This window comes from Pelodiscus sinensis, chromosome 5 (genome assembly GCF_049634645.1).
Source record: "Pelodiscus sinensis isolate JC-2024 chromosome 5, ASM4963464v1, whole genome shotgun sequence".
In the NCBI taxonomy this organism is placed as follows: Eukaryota; Metazoa; Chordata; order Testudines; family Trionychidae; genus Pelodiscus; species Pelodiscus sinensis.
Window position 1 is genome coordinate 35,815,821 of NC_134715.1, and position 27,823 is coordinate 35,843,643.

General features: G+C 45.2%; 1 protein-coding gene and 1 long non-coding RNA gene across 7 annotated transcripts in view; one reads left to right on the forward strand and one right to left on the reverse strand.

Annotated features, from left to right (window-relative positions):
* PDE5A (phosphodiesterase 5A) overlaps positions 1-26,116 on the reverse strand; it is a 104,155-nt gene extending 78,039 nt beyond the window's left edge. For 2 of the 5 annotated variants that reach the window (XM_075929817.1, XM_075929816.1), the window contains exons 1-2: positions 25,579-26,116; positions 5,363-5,951 (exon numbers count right to left, since the gene is read on the reverse strand). In XM_075929817.1, the coding sequence (XP_075785932.1) occupies positions 5,363-5,951; positions 25,579-25,682 (693 nt within the window). In that variant the 5' untranslated portion in view covers positions 25,683-26,116. Of the gene's footprint in view, positions 1-5,362; positions 5,952-23,823; positions 24,065-24,239; positions 24,411-25,578 lie in introns of those variants that run through there. The other 3 variants (XM_006112599.4, XM_014579625.3, XM_006112601.4) reach the window with 3 other exon arrangements.
* LOC102457035 (uncharacterized) overlaps positions 24,616-27,823 on the forward strand; it is a 194,956-nt gene continuing 191,748 nt past the window's right edge. For both annotated transcript variants that reach the window (XR_012904098.1, XR_012904097.1), the window contains exon 1: positions 24,616-25,055. This is a non-coding gene — a long non-coding RNA (uncharacterized LOC102457035). The remainder of the gene's footprint in view (positions 25,056-27,823) is intronic.

Here is a 27,823-nt window from a genome sequence, read left to right on the forward strand (position 1 = left end):
GAACACAACCACAGAGCTCATGTGCTTAAAGCAAAACATATACAGGCAGTCCCCGACTTACTCACGGGGCTTTCTCGCCCCGGAGCTCGCAGGCAGTGATCCGCCACCTCGACCTCCGGGGCGAGAAAAGCTGCTCCCGGTGCCCCTGGTCTGCTGGAGACCGTCTCCAGCAGACCAGGGGCACCGGGAGCGAAGCCACAGCAGCGGCGGATTCCTGCACTTCTGAGGCTTTGCTCTGGCAAAGCCTCAGAGGCGCGGGACCCCCCGCGGCTGCGGCTTCGCTCCCGGTGTCCCTGGTCTGCTGGAGACCGTCCCCAGCAGACCAGAGACACCGGGAGCAAAGCCACAGCGGTGGCGGGTTCCCGCGCTTCTGAGGCTTTGCTCTGGCAAAGCCTCAGAGGCGCGGGACCCCCCGCGGCTGCGGCTTCGCTCCCGGTGTCCCTGGTCTGCTGGAGACCGTCCCCAGCAGACCAGAGACACCGGGAGCAAAGCCACAGCGGTGGCGGGTTCCCGCGCTTCTGAGGCTTTGCTCTGGCAAAGCCTCAGAAGCGCAGGAACCCGCCGTGGCTGCGGCTTCGCTCCCGGTGTCCCTGGTCTGCTGGAGACGGTCCCCAGCAGACCAGAGGCACCGGGAGCGAAGCCTCAGCAGCGGCGGGTTCCCACGCTTCTGAGGCTTTGCTCTGGCAAAGCCTCAGAAGCGCAGGAACCCGCCGCTGCTGCGGCTTCGCTCCCGGTGCCCCTGGTCTGCTGGAGACGGTCTCCAGCAGACCAGGGACACCGGGAGCGAAGCCGCAGCCGCGGCGGGGTCCCGCGCCTCTGAGGCTTTGCTCTGGCACCCCGCTGCCGCTGTGGCTTCGCTCCCCGTGTCCCTGGTCTGCTGGGGGGGGCACAGCTAGTGCGCCCCCCCCCCAGCAGACCAGGCTTTTGTTGTGGACCCTGGGGCAGAGCAGCTGGGGCGCTGCCGGTTGGTCCTGCAGCACCGCTTTGGACACTACTGGACCAACCCGGCAGCACCCCAGCTGCTCTGCCCCAGGCGTCCTGATTCAGCCGCTGCTGGTCAGTTTCAGCAGCGGCTGAGTCAGGACGCCTGGGGCAGAGCAGCTGGGGTGCTGCTGGGTTGGTCCAGTAGCGCCGAGGAGCGGTGCAGGAAGCCCGAGGCAGAGTTGCTCTACCCCAGGCTTCCTGGAATCAGCCGCTGATCAGTTTCAGCAGCAGCTGACTTGGGGACGCTTGGGGTTCTTAACTTGAATCTGTATGTAAGTCAGAACTGGTGGTCAGTTTCAGCAGCGGCTGAATCTGGACGCCAGTTCCGACTTACATATAGATTCAACTTAAGAACAAACCTACAGTCCCTATCTTGTACGTAACCCGGGGACTGCCTGAATTTACGTATCTGCTGGATTTGGATCTATCAGAGTCTTCATGTATGATGTCCATTAAAGCAGACTATATCACCCTTACAAATATTGCTGCTGAAAAACATTATTTAGAAATATCACACAACTTCAAAAAATCCACTCAGGAGGGAGGATTAGATGACCAATTAGCAATAGTAATTTGCAAGTAAAAAATTCTAGTATCTGTTCCACATGAGAACTTTTCCCTTATCCCTAACTTTGAATATACAAAATGGGCTTTATTTATCAGGGAGGGTTGTTTCTTACAAGATATACTCCAGGTTGTCCAGTCTAGGCTTAAATTATTAAAGTAACGGGTGGTTTACATATCTAGTTGGAAAACTTTTCCCAGTCCAATGTATATGTTAATACGGAGTTTTTCCTGACATTCAACCTACAGTTTCCTTTGCTCAGTATAATCCCATTGTGCTCATTTATGCACCTTTCGGGTACATCTACACAGCAAGGCTAAAGTCGAATTAAGCTACGCAACTTCAGCTACATCAATTGCATAGCTTAAGTCAAAATAGCTTAATTTGGCTTTGGGGGCTGTCTACACAGAAGAAAATAGAAGAAAGAACACTCTTCCTTTGACTTTCCTTACTCCTCATGAAATGAGGGATACCATGAGTCAGAGTAAGAAGTCCTCCAGCTTGCCATTATTTCGAAATAATGGCTTTTAGTATAGAGGAGTAGGCACTGTCATAGAACACTAGAACTAGAATGGATGTTGAGAGGTCATCAAGTCCAGTCCCCTGCCCTCGTGGCAGGACCAAGCACCTTCTAGACCATCCCTGATAGATGTCTATCTAACCTGCTCTTAAATATCTCCAGTGATGGAGATTCCACAACCTCCCTAGGCAGTTTATTCCAGTGTTTAACCACCCTGACAGTGAGGAAGTTTTTCCTTTTAGATTTCCTAAACCTCCCTTGCTTCCTGTCCTATCATCAGAGGCCATGGAGAACAATTCTTCTCCCTCCTCCTTATGACACCCTTTTAGATTGAAAATCTAATCTAGACTTGAAAATCGCTATCGTATCCCCTTTCAGTCTTCGCCTTTCCAAACTAAATGAGCCCAATTCTTTCAGTCTTCCTTCATAGGTCATGTTCTCTAGACCTTTAAATCATTCTCGTTGCTCTTCTCTGGACCTTCTCCAAATTCTCCATATTTTCTTGAGATGTGGTGCCCAGAACTGGACACAATACTCCAAGTGAGACCTAATCTGCGCAGAGTAAAGTGGAAGAATGACTTATTGTGTCTTGCTCACAACACTCCTATTAATGCATCCCAGAATGATGTGTTTTTGCAACAGTGTCACACTGTTGACTCATAATTAGCTTGTGGTCCACTATGACCCCTAGATCCCTTTCTGCAACACTCCTTCCTAGACAGTTGCTTCCCATTCTGTATGTGTGAGACTGATTGTTCCTTCCAAAGTGGAGTACTTTACATTTGTCCTTATTAAACTTCATTCTATTTACCTCAGACCATTTCTCCAGTTTTGCCAGATCATTTTGAATTATGACCCATTCCTCCAAAGCAGTTGCAATCCCTCCCAGCTTTGTATCATCTGCAAACTTTATAAACGTACTGTCTATGCCAATATCTAACAGAACTGGTCTCAAAACAGACCCATGCGGAACCCTACTTGTTATGCCTTTCCAGCAGGATTGTGAACCGTTAATTACTACTCTTTGATAACGATTATCCAGACAGTTATGCACCACTTTAAGGTAGCCCCATCTAAGTTGCATTTGCCTAGTTTATTGATAAGAATATCATGCGAGACCATATCAAATGCCTTACTAAAGTCTAGGTATACCACGTCCACCGCTTCTCCCTTATCCACAAGACTCGTTATCCTATCAAAGAAAGCTATCAGATTGGCTTGACATGATTTGTTCTTTACAAATCTATGCTGGCTGTTACCTATCACCTTATTTGCAGATGATTTCCTTAATTACTTGCTCCATTATCTTTTCTGGCACAGAAGTTAAACTGACTGGTCTGTAGTTTCCTAGATTGTTCTTATTTTCCTTTTTATAAATGGGCACTATATTAGCCCTTTTCCAGTCTTCTGGGATCTTTCCCATCTTCCATGATTTTCCAAAGATGATAGCTAAAGGCTCAGATACCTTCTCTATCAGCTCCTTGAATATTCTAGGATGCATTTCATCAGGACCTGGTGACTTGCAGACATCTAACTTTTCTAAGTGATTTTTAATTTAATTTTTTATTTTATCTTCTAAACCTATCCCCTTCCCACTAGCATTCACTATGTTAGGTATTCCTTCATCATCGGACTTCTTGGTGAAGACCGAAACAAAGAAGTCATTAAGCATCTCTGCCATTTCCAAGTTTCCTGTTACTATTTCTTCCTCCTCACTGAGCAGTGGGCCTACCCTGTCCTTGGTCTTCCTCTTGCTTCTAGTATATTTATAGAATGTCTTCTTGTTTCCTTTTATGCCTGTGGCTAGTTTTGAGCTCGTTTTATGCCTTTGCCTTTCTAATCTTGCCTCTGCATACCTGTATTGTTTGCTTATATTCATCCTTTGTGATTTGTCCTAGTTTCCACTTTTTATATGACTCCTTTTTTATTTTTAGATCATGCAAGATCTCTTGATTAAGCTAAGGCGATCTTTTGCCATACTTTCTATCTTCTCTACGCAGCGCAATAGCTTGCTTTTGGGCCCTTAATAATGTCCCTTTGAAAAACTGCCAACTCTCTTCAGTTGTTTTTCCCCCTAGTCTTGCTTCCCATGGGACCTTATCTATCAGCTCTTTGACCACCAGTTCTGACTTACATACAGATTCAAGTTAAGAACCCCAAGCGTCCCCAAGTCAGCTGCTGCTGAAACTGATCAGCGGCTGATTCCAGGAAGCCTGGGGTAGAGCAACTCTGCCTCGGGCTTCCTGCACCGCTCCTCGGCGCTACTGGACCAACCCAGCAGCACCCCAGCTGCTCTGCCCCAGGAGTCCTGATTCAGCCGCTGCTGAAACTGACCAGCAGCGGCTGAATCAGGACGCCTGGGGCAGAGCAGCTGGGTGCTGCCAGGTTGGTCCAGTAGTGCCCAGAGCGGCGCTGCGGGACCAACCAGCAGCGCCCCAGCTGCTCTGCCCCAGGGTCCACAACAAAAGCCTGGTCTGCTGGGGGGGGGGGGGCACACTAGCTGCGCCCCCCCCCCCCCCAGCAGACCAGGGACACAGGGAGCAAAGCGGCAGCGTGGGTGCCTCGCCTCTGAGGCTTTGCTCTGGCGCCGGACCGCTTTGCTCCCGGTGCCCCTGGTTTGCTGGAGACGGTCCCCAGCAGACCACGGGCACCGGGAGCAAACCCGCAGCTGTGGCGGGGTCCCCGTGCTTCTGAGGCTTTGCCAGAGCAAAGCCTCAGAAGCGCGGGAACCCGCCATGGCTGCGGGTTTGCTCGTGGTGCCCCATGTCTGCTGGGGACCGTCTCCAGCAGACCAGAGGCACCGCGAGCAAACCTGCCGGGGCTGCGGCTTTGCTCCCGATGCCCCTGGTCTGCTGGAGACGGTCCCCAGCAGATCAGGGGCACCGGGAGCAGCTTTTCTCGCCCCGGAGGTCGAGGTGGCTGACCGCTGCCTGCGAGCTCCGGGGCAAGAGAGCCCCGTTCGTAAGTGGACATAAGTCGGATCCGCGTAAGTCGGGGACTGCCTGTATATATACCACATTTCTTAGTATAATCAAAATCATACATTTTTAAGTGACCTGAATTGCAACTCCAAATTAAGATGGGAAGAATGGAAACCCAGTTAAGGCCATGATGAAAACTTAACCCTTACCCTCAAATGTCCATTCCTCAAACATTATATGTAGCCAAATGTGCATCTATTTTACACAGAGATACTGAAGGTCAGATCCACAGTTAGTGTAAATCCATCTGGCTCCACTGAATTGGGTGAGGATCTGGCCTTTTTTATAATTACATAAAATTTCCATATTTACCTCGTATGCATTCTTGATGTTCAAAGGCTGGCCAAAAGCTGCTACATGTCCCACAATCCCCTTGTTCCATTCCAAGCGAATGCAGTTGTTTGAAGCTTCTTCCAAGGTGGAGCCTTCTGCAACATCGAAGAGCCTGCTGACAAGAAACTTCTCATTGGAGCTATCCTCACAGACCAGGAAAAGGGAATAACGATCAGCAGCTATAAGCTCGTGGATGTGCAGGAAAATTTTGTGGCAAAGGGCTGTGACATCCAAGTGGCTGGAAATATCTTTCACTAGTTCTAAGAGCCGTGAGCACTGATCCCCTGCATCAGTCCCAATCCTTGGAGATTGCAGAGGCATCTGCTCCTTTTTTCCAGAGTCAGAGAGAAAACTCACAGTTCCAACAGCGTCCTTGACAATGATGGGTCTTAGAGGTCTATCAAATTCAGAAGCAGAGATTTTCCTTGCTGGTGTCCCAGGGTTGGGGCTCTCAGCTCGAGCAGTCAGATGAGCAGGACAAGAGCAATCTTCACTGTGGTTTTTAGTTCCTTCCTTGCAGATCGGGATGGTATGAACTCTCTCAGCAAACCATGCATTGACCATTTCTCTATAAAGCAGAAGTGAAAGGTAAAAATACTATGAATTAACAATCCCCAAGTGATGATAATTAGTTAAAGGGACCAACACTTTTATGCAATACAGTTTGAACCTCTGTGGTCCAGGACTCTCTGGTCTGGCAACATCTGTGGTCCAGAGGTTGCTGGGAGCTGGGAGCAGAGCCAGGTCAGCGGTAGTAGCAGAGCCCATGGGGCACCAAAGCCTGCATCCAGCTGTCCTGGGAAGCCATTGGGGACACAGACCCCGCAGGCTGAGGTTGGGTACAGCAGAAGTCACAGCAGGCTGGGAAGCCAGTAGTGCTGCTAGAGTCTGGGGACGGGGGAGACGCTGGGCCAGGGGTTGGGTGGGAGCGTTGCAAAGCTGACAGCTTGTGGGGCTGCTAGCACTGACAGGCCAGCTGTGGACCTGCAGAGCTCATGGGGTGGCAGAGCCCACAGGACTGCCACAGCCGTGGGGTCAAGAGCAGTGATGCCAGGTAGGCAGGGGAGAGGAGCCCAGTGGAGAGACTAGCACGCCCCTCCCTGACCTTCTCTGGTCCAGAAAACAACCTAGTCTGGGACCGGTCTGATCCCGAGGGAGCTGGACTAGGGATATCCAACCTGTAGTACACAAAATAATACATAAGTGAAACACCTGCTTCTCTTTAACTTGATGTTGTTCATTTTCAGCCACCTGGAACTGAGACTAACTTAAGCACTAACATCTTGTGTCTTATAAAAAAGAAATATGTCTGGTTAAATAAATGTTGCTGAATAAGTTAGAAAATTATAACTCATGACAGCTTTCAGTGCATAAAAACTGAAAGCTATGACAACACTAATCTCAAATGCTTCAGCCTTAATCATGTCATAGAGTTTTAAGGCCACAAGGAACCACCAGACCATATGGTCTAATTTCCTATCACAGGCCACCAACATTTCCAACCAAACCCAGAAACTTAAATTAGACCAAAGTATTACTGCCTACAGAAGACTAGACTACTATTTGTCACTGGGAGGGAATGGAAGGAATTGAGGTGTACCAAGGCCCCTGCAAAGGCAGAGAATTATTAATTGAAATATATATGCAAATAATCCTGGCAAATAACTCCTATGCAGCATAGAGAAATGGAAGGCAATCCCCACACAAGGTCTCTTACAATCGAACCTGGGGAGAAATTCCTTCACAATCTCCACATATGACAACAGATAGACCTTGAGCATGTGAGCAAGAACCAGCCAGCCAACTACAAAGGAAAGGGAATCCTCAGTGCCAACTCAAAGCCCTGGCCCATCTACCCACTCAATATCCTGTCTTCAAATGTGGCCGTCCCTGATGCTTCTGAGAAAGGCAGAACAACTCCCCCGACATACAACCCCCCCACCAACAAATCCCCAAACCCAAACAAGCCACACAGCTCTTTTCTCCACATACACCATACAGAATACACTGTGTGGAGAAGTGGGGAGGGAATCCTTCATTTTGTACGTAACAGTTCTGATCATCATTAATCCTAAATGCTAGAAATCTTTTTACGCAAAAGAAAACATTCTTTTTCACCATTTTCTGGGGGGAGGAGGGAATCCAGGTTTTCAATCAAAAAATGAGAAAAATTCAACCTGTGAAAATGTTCATTTAAAGAAAAGGCCATTTTTCAACAAAAAGAGTTTTCAACCAAGAAAGCTTGACCAGTTATAATTCTGCCCAATACATTTAAAATTTCACATCCAACTTTGGTTGGATAATCAATATTCAAAATTTGAGCTTCACCGTTTTATTTATTTTTATCCCAAAATAAGGAGAAGTCATGTTGAAGAAAAACCAGAAACCTAAGGAGTAAGACTCCGCTATAGCTCCTATTGCTGTGAATGACAAAACTTCCATCAATTGCAACATGGCCTGATTAGCTGCTAAGTGTTCAGACTGTTACTCCCCTGAGTGGCCCCTACTGATGCAAGCATTGTCACTGAAGCTTGAACAGTTATATACTCAAAGGTAGATAAAGTTTAGGTTGAATATGCCACCTTAATTTTGCCCCTTGAGCATATGCATTTTATACAGTCTGTAACTGCATACCCATATGCCACTTCCAAGGGAGCCGACAGCCATGCCAGGTCCCTGGGCAAAAAGTGTGTGGTAGGGCTTCATGCTCCAGAAAGGCATGTGGCTTTGGGTTGAAAGGGCAGGGCCAGGGGTTGCCAGTTCTTGGCACACCACACCCTTCCCCGGCCTTCAAGCCATCCGGAGCACACCACATGGCACTCCAGTGGCAGTTTAAAGGGCTCAGGGCTCTACGTGCCACTGTTGGCACAGTAGCAGCGGCAACACCAAGAAGCACTGGGCCCTTTAGAATTGCTGGACCCTGGGAAAGTTACTCCCTTTGCCCCACTCCCAGTCGATGGGCCTGGCCACTTGTCAAATATATAATGAACTTCCAATACATGCATGTTCTTTAGTCACTAAAATCAGGCACTTACAAACATTATAAACCTGTGTGATTCGACTCCTGTGATTAGTGCCATTATTTTTAATGGAGCAACAGTTTGGGGTGTAACATTTGGGACCCATGCACCATACACACTGGTATTTTAATTAGAGTCTCCCTTCCCTACACTCTATAAATGAGAAGAAATACATGCTGTTGGCACATTACACAGTGTCTCTGTTTCTAAAAGAACTGCTTTTGGAATTCAGTAACAGTGTTACAAGGTCCAGTTTGTACAGAACTTTATCCCATACAGATGGTACAGCAGTGACTGCCAATGTGCCAGAATACAGTGGGAAGCTTCCTTGGAAACTGAAAATCTGACAGAATAAACAACATGCTGGAAAGAGAACTTGAGGTACTGGGCAGAGATAGCAATGAAAACTTGGAATAGATAAGACGGGGATCCTCAGAAGAGAGTTACGCACAAAGGCCCATTCCTGCAAGGAACCAAGAACCTAAACTCCCAGGTAGCAGGATTGGACCTTGAGATAGCTCTCTTTAATTGGTTTTCCACTTTTGTAATGATGATGAAAAACAAGCATTACATACAAGAGTTTTATCAAACAATGTCAATTATATTATAGAGGAACTGATTCAAAAATATTCTTGCAAAAATGTATTTATCTCAAGTTAAGTGCAGTATGTCCTTCAGATAGAGGAGGCGATCAGAGTTGGATTGTGGGGCACTTGCTTTCCCTTTGCAAGCTCTGACTCTTAAATGTGGTGAAACTATTTAGATTTATCACTTTAACAGAAAGGTCATGGCTGCCACATGGCTGCCCTTTGGCTTCAGTGGATCCCCAAGGTACATACAAAGTAAGACATAGTCACTTAGACCCTTTCCTTATAAAAACATGCAACATCTTTGAAATTAAAATAATTTTTTAAATCATGTACCCAATGAACGTTTATTGAAACATCCTTGGCTAAAATCTGAAACACAGAACAGCTAGTCTTCATTTTTCTAAAGTGGAGGCATCGTATTGCATATGACCAGGTCATAGAAGAAATTAATATAATTTTTGCAAATCACGTAATGTGTGGGCACCTGAACAACTGAAAACCAGTAAAAGTGTTTGGTAGCTTTGATGGAAAAGTCAGAGTCATATCTCAAATTTGAATTTTTTTATTTTCTCAGCATACCATATAACCAGCATACCAAATTTCAAAAGTGCAGCTGACTGAGAGCATAGTGAATCCTGCTAGCTGGTCAGTGATCTGTTATAAGTAAGGCTGGCTGGAAAACAAGAATGCGGTTCCTAAAACCATTTTGATGTTTATGAATATGGTTTTGCTCCACATTAGGATGAAACCAAGACGTCTTGAAAAATGTTATGAATACAAGAGACAACAAGAGATCATCCATGACTACTCCAGGGTGGAACTTTCCCTCAATACTCCATCCTGGGCCTAAGAAATCTTTTGGATGCAGAAAGATTCCTAGAAAAGTATTGAATCAGCTCTAGTGACAAGTATTTTCATACATTAGATATTAATAACAACTCTCTTATATATATTCCATTTTTAATGGATGGTTTCAATTGCATTGTAATATGCAAAGCACTAAGGGGCTGTTGAAAATGACAAAGGAAAGCTAAAGGGATTGATTATTGCTTTGAAGTATAGTTGATAAGCATGACTTTAGGAACTAGATATTATTGCTGTTACATAGCAAGCCATAACTTGTAAAAGAAGTACCGTAATTTAGCAAATATAACCCGCGGGCTATATTCATTTTTACAAACCCCGCACCTCCCCCCGCGGGGTATACTCAGGTGCGGGGTATACAAAATCTTTTTTACACACTTCCCGGTTCCTGCAGCCTCCAGCCTCTGGGCGGTGAGCACTCCCCCGCCCGGTTCCTGTGCAGCCTCCAGGCTGAGGAGCGCTCACCGCCCGGTTCCTCCTCAGTCATACGAAGGGGTAGGGGGAGTGCTCATCCGGCTGCGCAGGAACCGGGCGGTGAGTGGCTTGCTAATTCCCCCCCCCCCACTCCCGCCCCATAAATATACCCCCAGCACAGCCTTGTATACCCCGTGGGTTATACTCGTGTGCGGGGCATACAAGATTTTTTTAACGCAAAAAAAAAAACTGCGGGGTATATTCGGGTGCGAGGTATATTCGCTAAAAGACAGTATACACATCTTCATTTGTGAATGTCTGAGCAGTGACATATGACTTGGAGTCCTGACTAACAACAACACAGATGTGGTGTTAAAAACGTATTCACTGAATGAGGGTAAATTTAAAATGTGGTGGGTCTATGAGTGAATTCTTGTCCAAGAAAAGGAGCGATGTGACTGCAGATTACACATCAGTAACGATTTCAGTATCATATGTAAGAGTATTTTTTCCCTTAAGACTGTGGTTTGTTAAAAGCAGCTGGATCAATCTCAGTTCTTAATCACACAAATGTATTTCCATATAAATAGAGTTGAACCAACATAACTGAAAGTAGAATCTGATCTTCATCTGGGCCTCTCAATTACAATATTTTGGTCCTAATCTTACAAATACCTACTATACATGTACTTAATATTCACACTCTGTGAGATAATTCTATCAAGGTCAAAGGGACTAACAGTTTACACTGTTAAGCAAATTGTAAGTCTTTTGCAGAATCAGGGCCTTAGACTGCATGCTCTTTTGGATAGGTATTCTGGATGAAATGCTGGCTGCATTAAAGTCAGTGGGAGTGTTGCTATTGAGTTTAGTGGGGACCAGATTTCATCCCGTGCGTTTCTACTTCTTCTGTGAAGTGCCTAGCACGCTTTTGGGTAAATTATTATTACTGTGTTCATCAACATCTGTTATAAAGCACTTATGAATATTTAACCTAGTCTGATTGCTGGGAAAATGTCAGATAAAAAAATGCAGCAGAATGACCAATAATTGATTCCACTGTTGCTGTGGTAGAAAGAGGAGGTTGCTCTTAATTATTTTAAAAATATATTAGGAAGTAAAGCTGGGGCTTATTTAATATAGTAATAAATATTCATAATGGTCTGTCTTCATTAGTTTCATCATAATTCCTCTTCAAAGAGATCTGATCTCACACAAATGGCTTATGAAATGACACTTTCATATGAAAAACGGGAGGAATGATTAGTATGCTATCATAATTCTGACTTTTAACAAGGACTTCTTTATACCACTTAATATGCTGAGCTCCCAGACATGATGTTAAAATGTGGGAGAGGAGTATTTGTACCATAGAAATACACGTAATCATACTTTGCAAGAGGCATGTCAGCAAACTCACGCTGCAAGCTGTTTGAGTAAAAGACAAAATAAGAAGCCAACATCTAATCATTCTCTTGATCGAAGGAAGAAAGGGAAATTTTTAGAAGGAAAAAATGATGGAAATAGCCAAATTATGCCCTGAGGAAATAAACAGGTGATTATTAAATAAATAGTTATATAAGACGACTCTATGACTGTCCCACAATTAAAGACGTTGTTCCCAGCTCATGTGATTTTAGCATGAGACTTGCAGTATTTGATATTTTTCTTTAAGTTTTAGCTCCAGATAAGCAATCACTTAAAACCCTCAGATTTCATTAACAAAAATAAGCTTTTAGCCCTCCTGGCTGCAAAGAAAAGTTTTAAAATGTGATTTGAGTACACCCTAAAGTCTCAGAATGCAAGTAAAAAATCCCCAATTTATTATGTTCAAAACTCATGATTTTTAATCCAGCCTTGGCTTGTGTAGAACCTGAGTCATGATTTTTGACCATTTGGGGTTAGAAATACTTTAAAATCAGATTTAAACTCATGTATATAAGCAAAGAACAAGATATAACAGCCTTCTTAACCTGCTCATTAATCACCCAAATGTATCCACATACTTATTTATAAGTCTATGATACATTTGTATTCACCTAAGCTACATCTACACTGCAAAGCTATTTCCATATACCAGAGTATCCTGAAATAGCTATCCCGCGTCTTTATAGCAATCCTGTTATTTTGAAATATAATGAGGAGTAAGGGACATTTCAGAACAGCGCTAAATTACAAAATAAATTATTTCAAAATAAGATTGAAATAAGATATGCAATTTGTGTAGCTCAAATTGCATATCTTATTTTGAGCTATGGTGCAGTGAAGATGCACCCCCTATGGTGCTTTATTGGAGGAGACACACTGATCCTGATTCTCACTACCTTGCATCTGTGTGATCATTTACATGCGGGCTACGTCTACACTGGCCCCTTTTCTGAAAGGGGCATGTTAATTTCACAGGTCGTAATAGGGAAATCCGCGGGGGATTTAAATATCCCCCGCGGCATTTAAATAAAAATGTCCGCCGCTTTTTTCCGGCTTTTAGAAAAGTAGGAATAAAAAGCCGGAAAAAAGCCAGAAAAAAAGCAGGAATAAGATCCTCCGGAAAAGGGCTTTTTTTCCGGAGGATCGGGGCCAGTGTAGACGCTCTTTTCCGGCTTTTCTAAAAGCCGGAAAAAAGCGGCGGACATTTTTATTTAAATGCCGCGGGGGATATTTAAATCCCCCGCGGATTTCCCTATTACGACCTGTGAAATTAACATGCCCCTTTCGGAAAAGGGGCCAGTGTAGACGAGGCCGCGATGAAAGGAAGAGTAAAATGTTATCATTCTGACCAGGTAGTATGTCACACGCAATTTGTACAAGTGTAAGTGACTGTATGAAATGTAAGACAACGGAGGTGCACATGGTGTACTGGTTAGAGCAAGGACTTGGTATTTTTCAGGGAAGAGATGTAAAGTGCCATAGCACAGGTTTGCCAGTGTAATAAAAACAACAAATCCCAGCTCTGACTCCATTTCACCCTCTCCATTTGTAGAGGTAGGGATTTCAAAATTTCTTTACCTGCCTAACATGGATGGTGGAAGGATTGAGAACATGACTGTGAAAGCCCTTTCTCATGCAAATAGTCACACTGCCTTTGAATAAGGACCTTCTTGTCATTAGAAAGAGTATTTTTTGTATTAGACCCTATGTTTGTGGGTGGACCGAAGACAATGATCAAGCGATTTGTCTCCTGCCATCTCTCTCCAGCCTCTCACAAACAGAGGCCAAGGACACCATTTTATCCCCTGGCTAATAGCCTTTTATGGACCTAACCTCCATGAAATTATCTAGCTTCTCTTTAAACTCTGTTATAGTCCTAGCCTTCACAGCCTCCTCTGGCAAGGAGTTCCACAGGTTGACTACACGCTGTGTGAAGAACTTTCTTTTATTCGTTTTAAACCTGCTACCCATTAATTTCATTTGGTGTCCTCTAGTTCTTCTATTTAGGGAACTAATAAATAACTTTTCTTTATCGGCCCTCTCCACACCACTCATGATTTTATAGACCTCTATCATATCCCCCCTCAGTCTCCTCTTTTCTAAACTGAAAAGTCTCAGTCGCTTTAACCTCTCCTCATATGGGACCCATTCCAAACCCCTAATCATTTTAGTTGCCCTTTTCTGAACCCTTTCCAAGGTCAAAATATCTTTTTTGAGGTGAGGAGACCACATCTGTACACAGTATTCCAGATGTGGGTGTACCATAGTTTTATACAGGGGCAGTAAGATATTCTGGGTCTTATTTTCTATCCCTTTCCTAATAATTCCTAGCATCCTATTTGCCTTTTTGACCGCCGCTGCACACTGCGTGGAAGTTTTCAGAGAACTGTCCACAATAACGCCAAGATCTTTTTCCTGATTTGTCGTAGCCAAATTAGTCCCCATCATACTGTACGTATAGTTGGGGTTATTTTTCCCGATGTGCATTACTTTACACTTATCCACACTGAATTTCATTTGCCATTTTGTTGCCCAATCACTCAGTTTTGGTGAGATCTTCTTGGAGTCCCTCACATTGTTAGCATCACTGTAGAAATGCATAGTTAGAAAAACCTATCTTCACCCCAAAGGTATCTTTGATGATGGTCTAGTAATCTGCTAAAAGGTTAGTGTGTGATTTTTATGAAATTGCATAGATTAAGGAGAGAAAAATATCCAATAGCTATAGCTCTCCTAAACCAAAAGCTATAGCTCTTATATTTAAAACCGATTTGGCATTTGCACAATTTACGCAAAAGTAAAGTTGTTTAAATTTAGTGGGAATAAGAACAATTTTGTTGATTTGTTCTGAACAACACTTCTTACAAGGAAATGATTCCGTTCCATTTTCTGACAGAGCTGTGATTCTTGGGGCCAGAGAACTAGTACAAGGAAGGAGAAGTTGTAGCAGTGTTAACAGAGTTTAGATTTGTATAAAACTGGAACTACTAACAGTTGCAGCAAGAAACATGCTCACTAAAGACATTTTCAGAACTGTCATATGCTGTTCCCCCAGGGAACTCTTTAAACATTGCTTGGTGTGCAGCTAAATCCACACACACGCTGTACTGATTGCTTACAATCAGTATTGTGTTCGGTTCTGGGGCCCCCACTATAGAAAGGATATGGACGCACTGGAGGGGATCCAGTGGAGGGCAACCAAAATGATTAGGGGGCTGGAGCACATGACTTATGAGGAGAGACTGAGGGACTTGGGTCTGTTTAGTCTGCAGAAGAGAAGAGTGAGGGGGGATTTGATAGCAGCCTTCAACTTCCTGAAGGGAGGTTCTAAAGAGGATGGAGAAAGGCTGTTCTCAGTAGTGATGGATGGCAGAACAAGGAGCAATGGTCTCAAGTTACAGTGGGGGAGGTCTAGGTTGGATATTAGGAAAAACTATTTCACTAGGAGAGTGGTAAAGTACTGGAATGGGTTACCTAGAGAAGTGGTGGAATCTCCATCCCTAGAGGTTTTTAAGTCTTGGCTTGACAAAGCCCTGGCTGGGTTGATTTAGTTGGGATTGGTCCTGCCTTGGGCAGGGTGCTGTTCTTGATGACCTCCTGAGGTCTCTTCCAGCTCTATGATTCTATGATCCTTTTCTTCCAGTGAACCTGCACTAGGGCAGCCATAATTGAACCCAGAGTTCATGAAGGGAAGTAGGGGATGGCTATTTTACAGTCATTTGAATGAAGTCACACCATGTCCTCCCTCTCATTACAAGATGTTGAATGTCATAGTACAATGAGAACAGTTTGCCAGGTGACACTTTCCAACAGAAAACATTTTGAGAAGTTTTTTTGGGGGGGAAGGGGTAAGACAGGCTGAGGATTTTTCCTTTAGAAAATGAAGAATAAAAGATTTGGGTGGAAATGGTATCCTTCTCTATATGTATGTTCACTTGTACAGAGCTACATAACCCCAGCTCTTGTTATTATTTGGTCTCATCTGAAATCAGAGCCCCCCTTTGTTAGGTGCTGTACAATGAGAGACAGACTGTATGCCAAAGAGCTTATGAGGGCAGAAAGTCAGGGAAAGGGGAAACAGAGGCACAGAGAATTGACTTGCCACAGGTGAGAGGGAGATCTGCGAGTAGAGCTGAGCTCTCCTGACTCCTGTTCAAGTGTGTTCAATTCCACAGATGATATTGCTCTCTACTAATAGCTCTTATCCATATAATTCACTTAGTAACCTTAGATAAGTGACCTCACCATCAGGCATTTCATTTTGCTCATCTGCAAAACAGATATTATACATATCTACACCCTAAAAAAACCAATATGAGTTAAGGAGAAATTAGGATTGCCTTCCTCACATTGGCAGTGATACTAGCTATGTTATTAAGACTCACACAGTGATTGCCTTAACATTTAAAAAAAGGCTTTGTGATCCTCAGAAGAAAGTCACTCAAACCTGAATTTGTCTGGATACAGAATGCCAACATTCAATTGCTTACATTTTTAGGGTCTGATCCTACTGCTGTTGAGGTCATCAATTTTTCAAGATAGGCCTAATAATTAGGCCTGGTCTACACTATGCAAGAAAGTCGACCTAAGATACACAACTCCAGCTAAGTGAATAGAATAGCTGGAGTCAATGTAACTGAAATAAAATTTATGCAGCATTCTCCATGCAGGAGGTCGATGGGAGAAACTCTCCAGTTGACTTACCTTGCGCTTTGCAACCCTGTGGAGTACTGGGGTGACGGGGGTGCCATCAGCTGTCAACTTAGTGGGTCCTTACTATATCCACTATATTCAACCCTGGAAGATCAATCTGGAGCATCAATCTCGGAGTAAGTGTAGACCTGGCCTTAGTTTTTATCATTTGTTTTCAGAATAATCACTAGACACCAACACTAGGTATGTAAAACTCCAGTTAAAAAATTAACTGGTTCAATCCCTCCATCTCCCACCCACAGTGGGCTCAGCTGAGCTAGAGCAGCCCCCTACCCACGGTTTTCACATATTCATACACTAGAAGATTTACCCAACATTCCTCAGTTAATTTTTGGTTTTGGAAAATAAAATGAAAATGTACAGGAGACCCTAGACTGACGAGGGAGAACAGCCAGCGATGTTCCTACATGAACTGGGGGCAGTGTTTGTGGGGGAGCTCCAGCCCCCCACCCTCCATATAAGGCACCTGGGGGGGGAGCTCAGTGCTGGAGCAGTCTCGGATGGGAGGGGACTGCCTCCCGCCAGCCCCTTTCACTTGCCTGGTGATTTCCTCTCTTTTCCGTTTGATTTTATGGAAAGCAATCCCATTCCAGGCACATCCCATTTTCCAGGCACAACCAAACCCTTACCTTGCGTTAAGTTATGATAAGAGGAAGTTGTGTACCAAATTTGGTGGGCCTATCTCTTACCATTTAGGAGTTTTTGAACAAACAAACTCTCTCACATATATAGTAGATAGTTTGATTAGCTGGCTGAAGTAAGAATGCCAAAAAGTGCATGTCATCGTAATTATTTGTTATTTTTGGCTCCTTACAAAAGTCATATGTTGCAGCTCAACTGTAGGCCCAGCATTTTTTCAAAAGCCATCCAGCCCTAGACTTTCTATTCACCATACAAAAAGGGCACATACTGTTACAAAACTACAGTGATCTGAAGATCAAAGTTTTAAATAATAAAATGGGATCTTTTATTTTTTCTCATAATATACAGTAAAACTCCAATTGTCTGAGATCCAGTGGTCCAGCACGCCCGATAGTCTGGCACCAACTGGAACCCGGAAATGCTCCAGTCAGCCACTCTCACAGCTGGGCTGCTGTGAGCTGCATGTGCACGTGCGGCCTGCGCCGTTCTGCTCATGGTCCCCAGAGCACACAGCGTCCAGCCTGCATGTGCTAGCAGCTGGCCGCTGAGCATAGGCAGCTGCTTTAGGACCCAGAAATAAGGTTGGGGGAGAAGAGGGACTGGGTTACAGCAAGGAGGGGCGGTGTTTGGCTCTGGGGGAAGGAAGGGGAGGGAGATTGGGTTGGGAGTATGCCCCCTTATAGTACCTCCTGGTACTCCAGCATATCCCATAATCCAGCACCACTTAGGTCCCAAAGGTGCCAGATTATCATAAGTGTACTATATTTGTTTCTTGTCCCAGCCTCAAAATAACTATGGGAGTCATTCACTCTCCTATGAGGCCAAAAGCAGTTTTGCTATTGATTCAAATTGAAATAGGTTTATACAAAGGTGAAATTCACCCCTAGGTACTACTAAAAGCCCACTTAAATTCCCAAAATAGGACTTACAAAAGATTTAAGCAGTGCAGAGGGTTTGGGATGACCCTCTGCATAGGAGTGAATTCACCCATAGCACATAAATAAATGTGATTTTTTTTTTACTTAGTAAATATGTTTTGTGAGTGGTATCAGGCTTAATGTGAAATGAAAACCATTGAATTACTCACAAGGACCATTTGAACAAGTCCTCCACCCCATCTGGAACTCTGTAAATGGAGTCTAGAATCTAATGCTGCCTTCTGATCAATTCATATAAATCATAGAATCATAGAACACTAGAACTGGAAGGGCCTCAAGAGGTCATCATGTCCAATCCCCTACCCTCATAGTAGGACCAAGCACCATCTAAGATAGATGTCTATCTAACCTGCTCTTAAATATCTCCAGTGGTAGAGATTCCACAACCTCCCTAGGGCATTTATTCCAGTGCTTAACCTCCCTGACAGTGAGGAAGTTTTTCCTAATGTCCAACCTAAACCTCCCTTGCTGCAATTTACGCCCGTTGCTTCTTGTCCTATCATCAGAGGTCATAGAGAAGAATCTTCCTCCCCCCACGCCCTCCATATCACCCTTTTAGGTACCTGAAAGCTGCTATCACATCTCCCCCTCTCAGATCCATATAAAATATGTGTCTTGGGGTGTGTCTAGACTACATGCCTCCTTCGACGGAGGCATGTAGATTAGCCAGATCGGAAGAGGGAAATGAAGCCGCGATTAAAATAATCGCGGCTTCATTTAAATTTAAATGGCTGCCCCGATCTGCCGATCAGCTGTTTGTCGGCAGATCGGGGGAGTCTGGACGCGATGCCCCGACAAAGAAGCCTTTCTTCATCGACACAGGTAAGCCTGGTTTCACGAGGCTTACCTGTGTCGATGAAGAAAGGCTTCTTTGTCGGGGCATCGCGTCCAGACTCCCCCGATCTGCCGACAAACAGCTGATCGGCAGATCGGGGCAGCCATTTAAATTTAAATGAAGCCGCGATTATTTTAATCGCGGCTTCATTTCCCTCTTCCGATCTGGCTAATCTACATGCCTCCGTCGAAGGAGGCATGTAGTCTAGACACACCCTTGGACACTGAAGAAGAGGGAGACTTACATTGTGTGACTTAGGTAATTATATTTGTCTGTGACAAAACAAAATACATTCTCATTAATTTAATATTCAAAATGAAATAGGTTGCACAGTATTAATCTGACTCAGGAAACATCTTGTATAAGTTTGGGCTGTGCTGTTTGCAATACAGGCAGTCCCCGAGTTACATACAAGATAGGGACTGTAGGTTTGTTCTTAAGTTGAATTTGTATGTAAGTCGGAACTGGTGTCCAGATTCAGCCGCTGTTGAAACTGACCAGCGGCTGACTACAAGAAACCTGAGGCAAAGCTGCTCTGCCCCGGGCTTCCTGGAATCAGCCGCTTATCAGTTTCAACAGCAGCTGAATCTGGACGCCTGGGACAGAGCAGCTGGGGCGCTGCCGGGTAGGTCCCCACAGCGCCACACCTCGGCGCTGTGGGGACCAACCCGGCAGCACCCCAGCTGCTCTACCCCAGGTGTCCCCAAGTCAGCTGCTGCTGAAACTGATCAGCTGCTGATTCCAGGAAGCCCGGGGCAGAGCTGCTCTGCCCCAGGCTTCCTGGAATCAGCCGCTGATCAGTTTCAACAGCGGCTGAGTCTGGACACCTGGGACAGAGCAGCTGGAGCGCTGCCGGGTTGGTCCCGCAGTGCGTCTGGGCGGTCCGCCGCCTGAGTCCTCTGCGGCGAGAAAAGCCCTGTTCGTATCTAGGGATCCGACGTAAGTCGGATCCATGTAAGTCGGGGACTGCCTGTACTTGACCTGAATCCTACATTTGCCACACAATTAACCTTTATACAAACATTCAAAAAACATACAAATACACTACGAAAATATGAACATGAACTCTGTAGCCTGAAGACATTCTGAACAACAGTCTAAATTTCATCATTGTTGAGAAGGCCAGCACAATGTCTATGCAACACTTAAATCCCATTTTAGTCTCAAAATCAGGCTCAAGTGTGATTTAAACAGTGATAGCCTTGTGACAGCCTGCTGCACAGGGAGTGAATTTACTTCATAGAAAACAGAATCCAAAGTTTTTTGTCAGTTCCTATGGCTTAGAAATACTAGCCAACAGTAAAGATTCCTGATTATCCATCACATCTTGCCACTTCCTTCAAATAGAATCTATACTCCTCTCCCCATTCTTTATTTTCTTGTATTGTCTCACCCTGATGCACACAAAGCTCCCAGCAAAGTCAAAGAGGGAATTGCCTGCACTTGCACCGTAGAGTCATGCTCCTGTGAACTGAGAAACCAGTCCAAATGGAATACTTGGAGTTGCCATTAAGAGAAATAATATTTGCTTGTCCTTTCACATATCATTGATATATTCAACCTGTGTTATCACTGAATTCTAAGCAAGATGTCCTTTTCTCTGGAATCCTCAGCAAAGAGCAATAAAGTACCAAAGTATTAAGGAAATGTATTCTTCCTAAAACAACTCTCCTTTAAATAATTTGTAATCATGGCTTCCAGCCATGCCTAATAACCCAGGATCGTTATAGCAAAGAGCCCTATTTTCACTAGGGCAAATGCAAAGCTTGGTTAAATAATTTAATCTATCACACTATACATTTATTAAGAAGCCAGGGAAAATCAGTATAGAATAATGAAGTGGCCTATAGCTGGAGCATGTTTTTCATGAGCCGAATAAATCAGCAGTGAACAGTGATTTTGCCTGTAAGAGCAACGGGGACACAGGACAAAATCACATCAATCACACAATAAAGGAAACCAGAAATACTGGTTTCTTGAAGAGAGTTTTAAGTAAGGGTGCAGACTGAGGGACAAAAATAATATGTCAAACCACCAAGATAATAGTTTTATGTAATACAAGAAGTATACTATCAGTAAGCTTATATTGATGATAAACATTTCTAACTACAACAGAAGTTGATAAGTACCAGGATTGCAAGGTTATTCTAATATACATTCACACTTGTATACCATTCTAACATCTGAAGAATGATTTTTACTAACAAGTATGAAAAGGCTACAAGAATGGTATGGGTAATCAAAAGATACAGTCTATAGAACCTCCATATGCCATACTAGAATGAGAATAATTAAATGTGAATGCCATTTCCTCCATGTTTCTGAAAAGCCACTTTTACAAATACAATTCTAAAATTTTGAGAGGGAAAAACATCACAAAAGATTAATTTTAGTAGGGGAATTCTTAAAAAAATAGCTTAATTTTTGTAGGAACTAAAGACATAATAACTTGAATAAGTGGTGCGACAAACTAATACACGTTCAATATGAACTATTCTCACTAAAAATTTTGTGTCTAAGAAAGCCAAAATTTAACAAGCCTAAATAAACTGAGCCATATTTGTCCTGACACAACTTCATTAAGTGTTCGGGGAAGCAAATAACGAACCATTGTTCTGCCCCTTCATCAGAACTATCATAAAAAACTCACATTTAATATATATTTATATGCTTCCTTATATATTTCTAGTGCCTCATACAAAACAAAGTAATAAAATATCTGTGGGTATCTGATACTGTAAACCATTATTAAGTGATGAATCCCTACTCTCATTTAGTCAATGAAAATGATTATGTGGATAAAAGCTTCTCATTTGAGTAAGTGTTTGTAGGATCAAGCCCAGGTTTGTAGGATCAAGCGCACTTTCATATCAGAATATAACATACTGCTGCATCACAGAATTCATCTTCCACCTAATTAGCATGAACTGTGGAACAGAAGTAACACAACCTACATTATGCATCTTCTGAAAAGCGCAGAGCAGCCTACATGAAATGGTGCCTCACCTTGCAGGATTAGATCCATAGCCTATAGCCATAACTGCTATAAGGTTTAAACTGTTGCTATACAATTAACTTTTATAAAAGGAAAACAATATGCAAATTTAGTACATAGGTGGCCCAGTCCTGCATCCCATATTGCAATTGGCCCAAAATACTGACTAGCAAAGCTTTCATAGCTTTTATAGATTAAAAATAATTATAAATTAATTGAAATACATATTTTATTTTAAAGTGTTGCTTTCTAGGAAATATGTTCTCTCTGTAAACCAGGCACAGAAATCCATTAATGAAAATGTGATCTGTACAAAATAGAGAAATATCCCCTATAATTTAGAGACTATGTATAATGCTGTGGCTCTAATTTATAAAACACTTAGAATAAAACTACTTAAACTAATATTTTCTTTTTTTTTCTTTATTCATGTGAGTACTCCTATTGAAATCAGTGAAATTACTCTATGAGTAAGGGACTGCACAAATTAACCCATGAAGGGAGAAAGAATAATTTGTATAATTGATTTTAATGTTACAAACAGAGTAGCTCAGGTAGACCGTGATGCAAAACCCATTGAAATAAATGGAAAGAGTTTTTGAATCACACTGCCAATGTTTTTTCTCAGTTTTTATTCTTAAACTTGCAATAAATGATGGAGCTCAGTTCTTGGTTTCTCATAATTTATATTCATATGTTAAAAGTTCTGATGCCTTCAGCAAAATAAAGGTAATTATACATAGCAATATGAATTCCGACTGAAATACAATGAGCCTATTTCATGAGTTACCAAATTAATTCAAGGTCCACTTATATAATTACTGATGACATAAACCAAAAAGGTACAGGGCTAAATTAGGGTTTAAAAATACAGGTTAAAAACTCTCAGAAAAATCCCATTTATCAGACAGAACAAGTACAACACTAAGCAATCAAAACATAAAAAGTAAACCACAATCACCTCTGTTCAGAGTAATTATTATTGTAGCAAAATTATGCAATTTAAGACAACAACCACCACAACCCATGGAATCAAGTTCTGAGTTTTCTGTCAAGCCATAATCCAAAATAAATCTACAATGTAGAAAGCTATACCCTTTTACCAAGTACACAGATTGCTTCAAATTCTTAAGGTTTATGAATCATTGGATAGCATACAAAAAGAACCAGACAGGCCAACAAATAATTGAAAAGTTGCCTTTTCAACTACCAAGTGACATATACATGGACTCCATGTAAACCATGGACTCCGTTATATATTTGTATAGACTCCTATTTATAAAGTAAGTTCAAAACAAGCAACAACAACAAAAAAAGCCATTATACCTAAGTCAGACAGTTCTGAAAATAATGTGATGTCTCCATCATTATAAAAAACCCAGCAACAGCAACAAGATAGTTGTCAAAGAAGCATTCAAAGCTGACAGTTTTCGGTAGACATCTTCTAAAAATGTAAGGGTATTTCAGTTAGCCACATGTACCTGATTAATCTGTATTTTGTGAACCACTGCCTTTTTCAGACCTTTACAAACAAACATTTCTGAGTTTTTTTTTAAAGGCCAGCCAACTACTCCGTGGGGAAAACAAAGCAACATAATGGTTACTATTGATTATCATTGGCATTTGTTCACTGCTTCTTCCAGTTTCCCAAGAAAGGGTGGCAGACTGACCTGATAAAATGCTACTTTTCAAGCTGGATAAAATGCTACAATGCTATTTTTCATGGCTAAACTATCCTTCATTCATATACCATACACCAATGTTCCCTCAAAATATAAAAACTAATCACACATGTCAATTCTCCCCATTCAGCTCTTACTTTTTAAAAAAGCTATTTAACTTATTTTAGGGGGGTTAGCACATTTTGACTGTTTTAGGGGGGTTAGCACATTTTAGCTGTTTTCCAGAAGGATGAATCTAAAAGCCTGTCTGATATGAAAGCAGCAGGAGGGGAGGAGAAGGGACCTAGCACAGATGGTCACAGGGAAGCAGGTGACTGACCCCTGATGCCGTCTCGCTCGCTGCAAGTCAATAATTAATGGGGCTCTCTCGTCTTACCGCCCCATCCCAAGCAGAGAGGGGCAGCCGCAAAACGCTTTCAGAACCCATCCATTCCTGTTAAGTGACTTGGGAGGTAAGTCAATCAGCAGCGGTAGCAGATGGTGCAAGAAGCCCAGGAACAGGAGTGACTCCGCAGAGATGATGCGCGCACTCCAAGGACCGAGTTCCAGGACTGGCTGGCCAGCCCTGCACGCCGATATGCCGTGGGAGCTGCAGACCGCCTGCACTCTGCATCCCCGCGGCTTTGTTTATAGGAAAATATTTAAAATGGAAACCCGACTCCACGTCTAAAAATAGTTGCGTTTACTCCCTTTCAACCAGCAAGCCCGCCGCGGAAGTGCAAATGACAACGGTACCTCGTCTTGTCGCCAAACGGCAGCATGACAGGCCAGGGAAGGGCGTCGGCTCGGCCGAGCGGCTCTGATCGCTACATTAAATCTTTGCAAGACAAGTCAACACACAGGATCAAAGCCAGCCCGCCACGCCGCCAATAACAGGTCACAGGGAAACTTCTTGGCGCTGGCCAGGTCCCCGGGCTGCTGCTTACGGAGTGTGGCGCAGCGCTGCCCCCTGGCGGGGAGTAGCCCGCGCGCTGCCTCCCCAGCGGGCAGCGTCCGAGCCTCACAGGCAACTTCTCTCCATCGCCTGCACCCTGCTGCGCTCCTCCACAGACACCCCCAGGCCGCTTCCGGACGCTTCCCCACGACGCGCCTGTCCACGTGGACACCCCCCCCCCCGCTTCCGGACCCCTCCTTAACTCTACCGACACCCCCAGGCCCTTCACCTTCCCGCCCCCGCTGCCTGGGCTCGCCCCGCGGCCGCAGGCACCCGCACGTGTTGAGTCTTCGCTCCGCTCCCCGAATGCGGCGCCCAGCCACCTCCAGCGCCACTCCCTGAACCCCCCACTCCCCCCTCCGGCTGCAGAAGCAGCCGCGGCGCCTCGTCCCGAACTGGCGAGACCCTCCCCCCCCCCCCACTCTAGCCCTCTCCCCTCAAACGCAGCGCCCCGCCGGCTCACCGCCAGCCGCAACCCACCCGGCCCGTAGCGCGCGCGGCCCCTCTCCCGCCTCGCCTCGCCAAGCGCGGCGCACACGCGGCCGCTGAGCTGTCAAGCCCATGAGCAGCGGCAGTTTGGGAGTCAGCGAGTGACCCGGCCCCGGGAGAGCTCAGAGGTTAGCGGGGCCCGACCTGTTGCCGGTGGGGGTTTGGGGTGGGGGTGAGGGGCTGCTCCTGAAAAGCGCCCCGTGCAGGTCTGCAGCTCTGTGGACACGGGGCGCGCAGGGGCTTTCCGCTCGGGACAGCCAGCGGCGCGCGGCGGGACGCGCTCCCACTGGCCCGGAGACGCTTGGGGGCTGGGACAGCGTGTCCATGGGGCTGCGAGCCACGCGCAAGCCTGTGGCCACTGGGAACCGCGCCGAGGGGTGAGGCAGCAGCTCCCCCGCCCCCCCCCCACACACTCCCCCTGCAGCCGTGCGCCGCGCTGCTCCGCTGGGGGTCGGGCCGGGGAGGCAGAGCCGGGGCGCGTCCGCTGCTGGGAACTTGGGTGGCAGCGGCACAGGAGCTGCTGCGTGTTGGTTTCGCTTTTGCCAGCTGTCGGGAGGGGAAAGTTGCAGGAAAGGGGGGAGGGGGTGAAGGGGAGGCAGCTCCCGGGGATCGTCTGTGGGGAGGGGGGCTCCGCCTCCTCGCTGCCCTTACCTCGTAGCTTTCCGAACAAAATACGAGCGGGTGAAGTCCGAGTGATCGTCCAGCCAGGCTTCCACCGCTTCCTGCTGCGGCAGGGGCGGGCAGCTGCGCTCCATGGTCCGAGCCGCCTGCTGCCGTCCCCGCTCGGACTGTCGCCGCGCCGCTTGTTGTTGATTTCACCCCCCCCCCTCCCCCTCCGGCCTCTAGTCTAATCAGCGCCAGGAGAGCCCGGGAGACCCTCCTCCTGCTCCGCGCGGAGCTTGGACCCTGGCGCGCAGCCAGCGCCCCACCCAGCGCTCTGCCTCTCTCCTGCTCCCAGGTGTTTGCCCGGGGCAGCCAGCCAGCTCCGCTACCGCGCCGGCCCCTCAGCACATCGGCAGCACCCCCGGGAGCCGCTGGCCTCAGAGTACCTCGCGGCGGCTGCAGGCGAGCCCTGGCCTGGCGGCTCCTCTCCCTCCTCGTGCACGGGAGGGGAGCCCGTGGCGCCCCGCTTCACACCGGGGAAAGGCGCGAGGGACCTGGCTCTATGGCCAGGGAAGGGGGAAGCGCCCAGCAGGAGCCAGCCTGCGCTGGGCGCAGCGTTCCCTCAGCTGCAGCCCGGAACACTGCCAGGAGAGCCCTTGATTAAATGACTGGGGGCCAAGAGGAGACATTTATATGCGGGCCATGCGCTGGAGCTGCTGCTTCTTGGGAAGGTGAAGCCTGGTAGAGCTCATGCCCCAGGAGGCCCTAGAAAGAAAGAAAAGTAAGTTGGAAAATCAGAAGTGTGCATCCTGAGGGGCTTTTCAGGGCCTTGGCTTTGCTGTGCCATTCTTTTTTGTGGCAGAGCATCCCTGCTATGAATGGCACACCTGGCAGTTGGCCACTACTGGAAGACATGATACTGGGCTAGATAGTCTGGTCTAATATGTCCTTTCTTAGGTGTATAAGGTGTCATATTTTACTGGAACATCATTCTAGGCATAGGATACTATGTCTCCCATTTTCCATATCCTGTTCCTACAATTAGGTTCCTTAATCCATATGTGGGTACTGAAACAGCAGTAGCTTGGTTTTCAAAGGTGCCCAGCATTCATAGCTCCTATTTTCTCTAACTTTAAACCTCCACATTTGAAAATTGTAGGCTAAATGCCTGACCTCAGTAAGATTCATACAGCTCTCTAATCTTAGGGTGCGCCTAGACAGCTCCCTTCTGTCAGAATAAGCTACGCAATTTGTGCTACGCAAATTGCATAGCTTATTCTGAGTCTAGGTCGAAAGAGCTTATTTGGAAATTTGGAGCTGTCTGCACAGTGCCAAATTTCAAAATAAGGCACAATTGCGACAATCCCTTAACCCTGTTACAGGAATGCCGGAATGGTGCACCCGCAGTCTTCCAGTATCCCAAAATAGTGCTGCAGTCTAGACATACCCTTAGATTCTCTCTCTGGAGAGCCATCATGATATTGAAGGCTAGACTGATAAATTTAAGATTTAGGGGCTTTACATTTGTGACAAAAACTCAGGTATGAGAGACTGTAGATGAAGTGCAATTATTAACATACCTACTTGTTTGTTTCCAGTTTTAGCATTTCTTATGGCAACATCTCCCATAAAGAGTCAGGTTTTATGAAAAGGGGAAAAGAGGAGATTAAAAGGAGTGGCCTATTTTCTAATCAAGTCGGTTTGAGAGATATCATTTAGGGTGGAAATTATCTCATTGCATAAGGCCAATAAGGTATTTTCAGCAGCTCATAAACTTATGATGGTGCCTGGAAGACTGCAGAGAGAGCAATACCCAGGAACACTTCAGCAAGTTCTTGTGTGCTGTTTAAGTGCACGCCACTGCAGTCCCAAATAGGTTGATGCAGAGCTTGGGAGTATGGACTGGAAGTAATGGTAACTGGCCCAGCTCATAAACCGGCTTTACAACTATGCAGCCTGAGGGAACAGATTCTCTGTAATTCTCAGGCAATTCTCAGAAAATCCAAATGTCTGGGCTCCGTGTACGATTCATGAATTTCGTCTGTAATTATAATAAAGTGGTGCAAACAGAAAAGGAAACAACATGAACTTTCCTAATTTGTTTCATAATTGCCTCAGAAGGCAGGTTTACAGCTGCAGAGAAAGGGAAGTAGGAAGGTCAAGAGTAAACCAATATGGCTAAATGGGAAGATTCAAGAGGTTGTTCAACCTAAATAAAAATCCATCAAAATTTGGAAATCTGACCGTAGCAAAGTGAATAAATAGGAGCATAAATTACAGCACATAAGTAGGA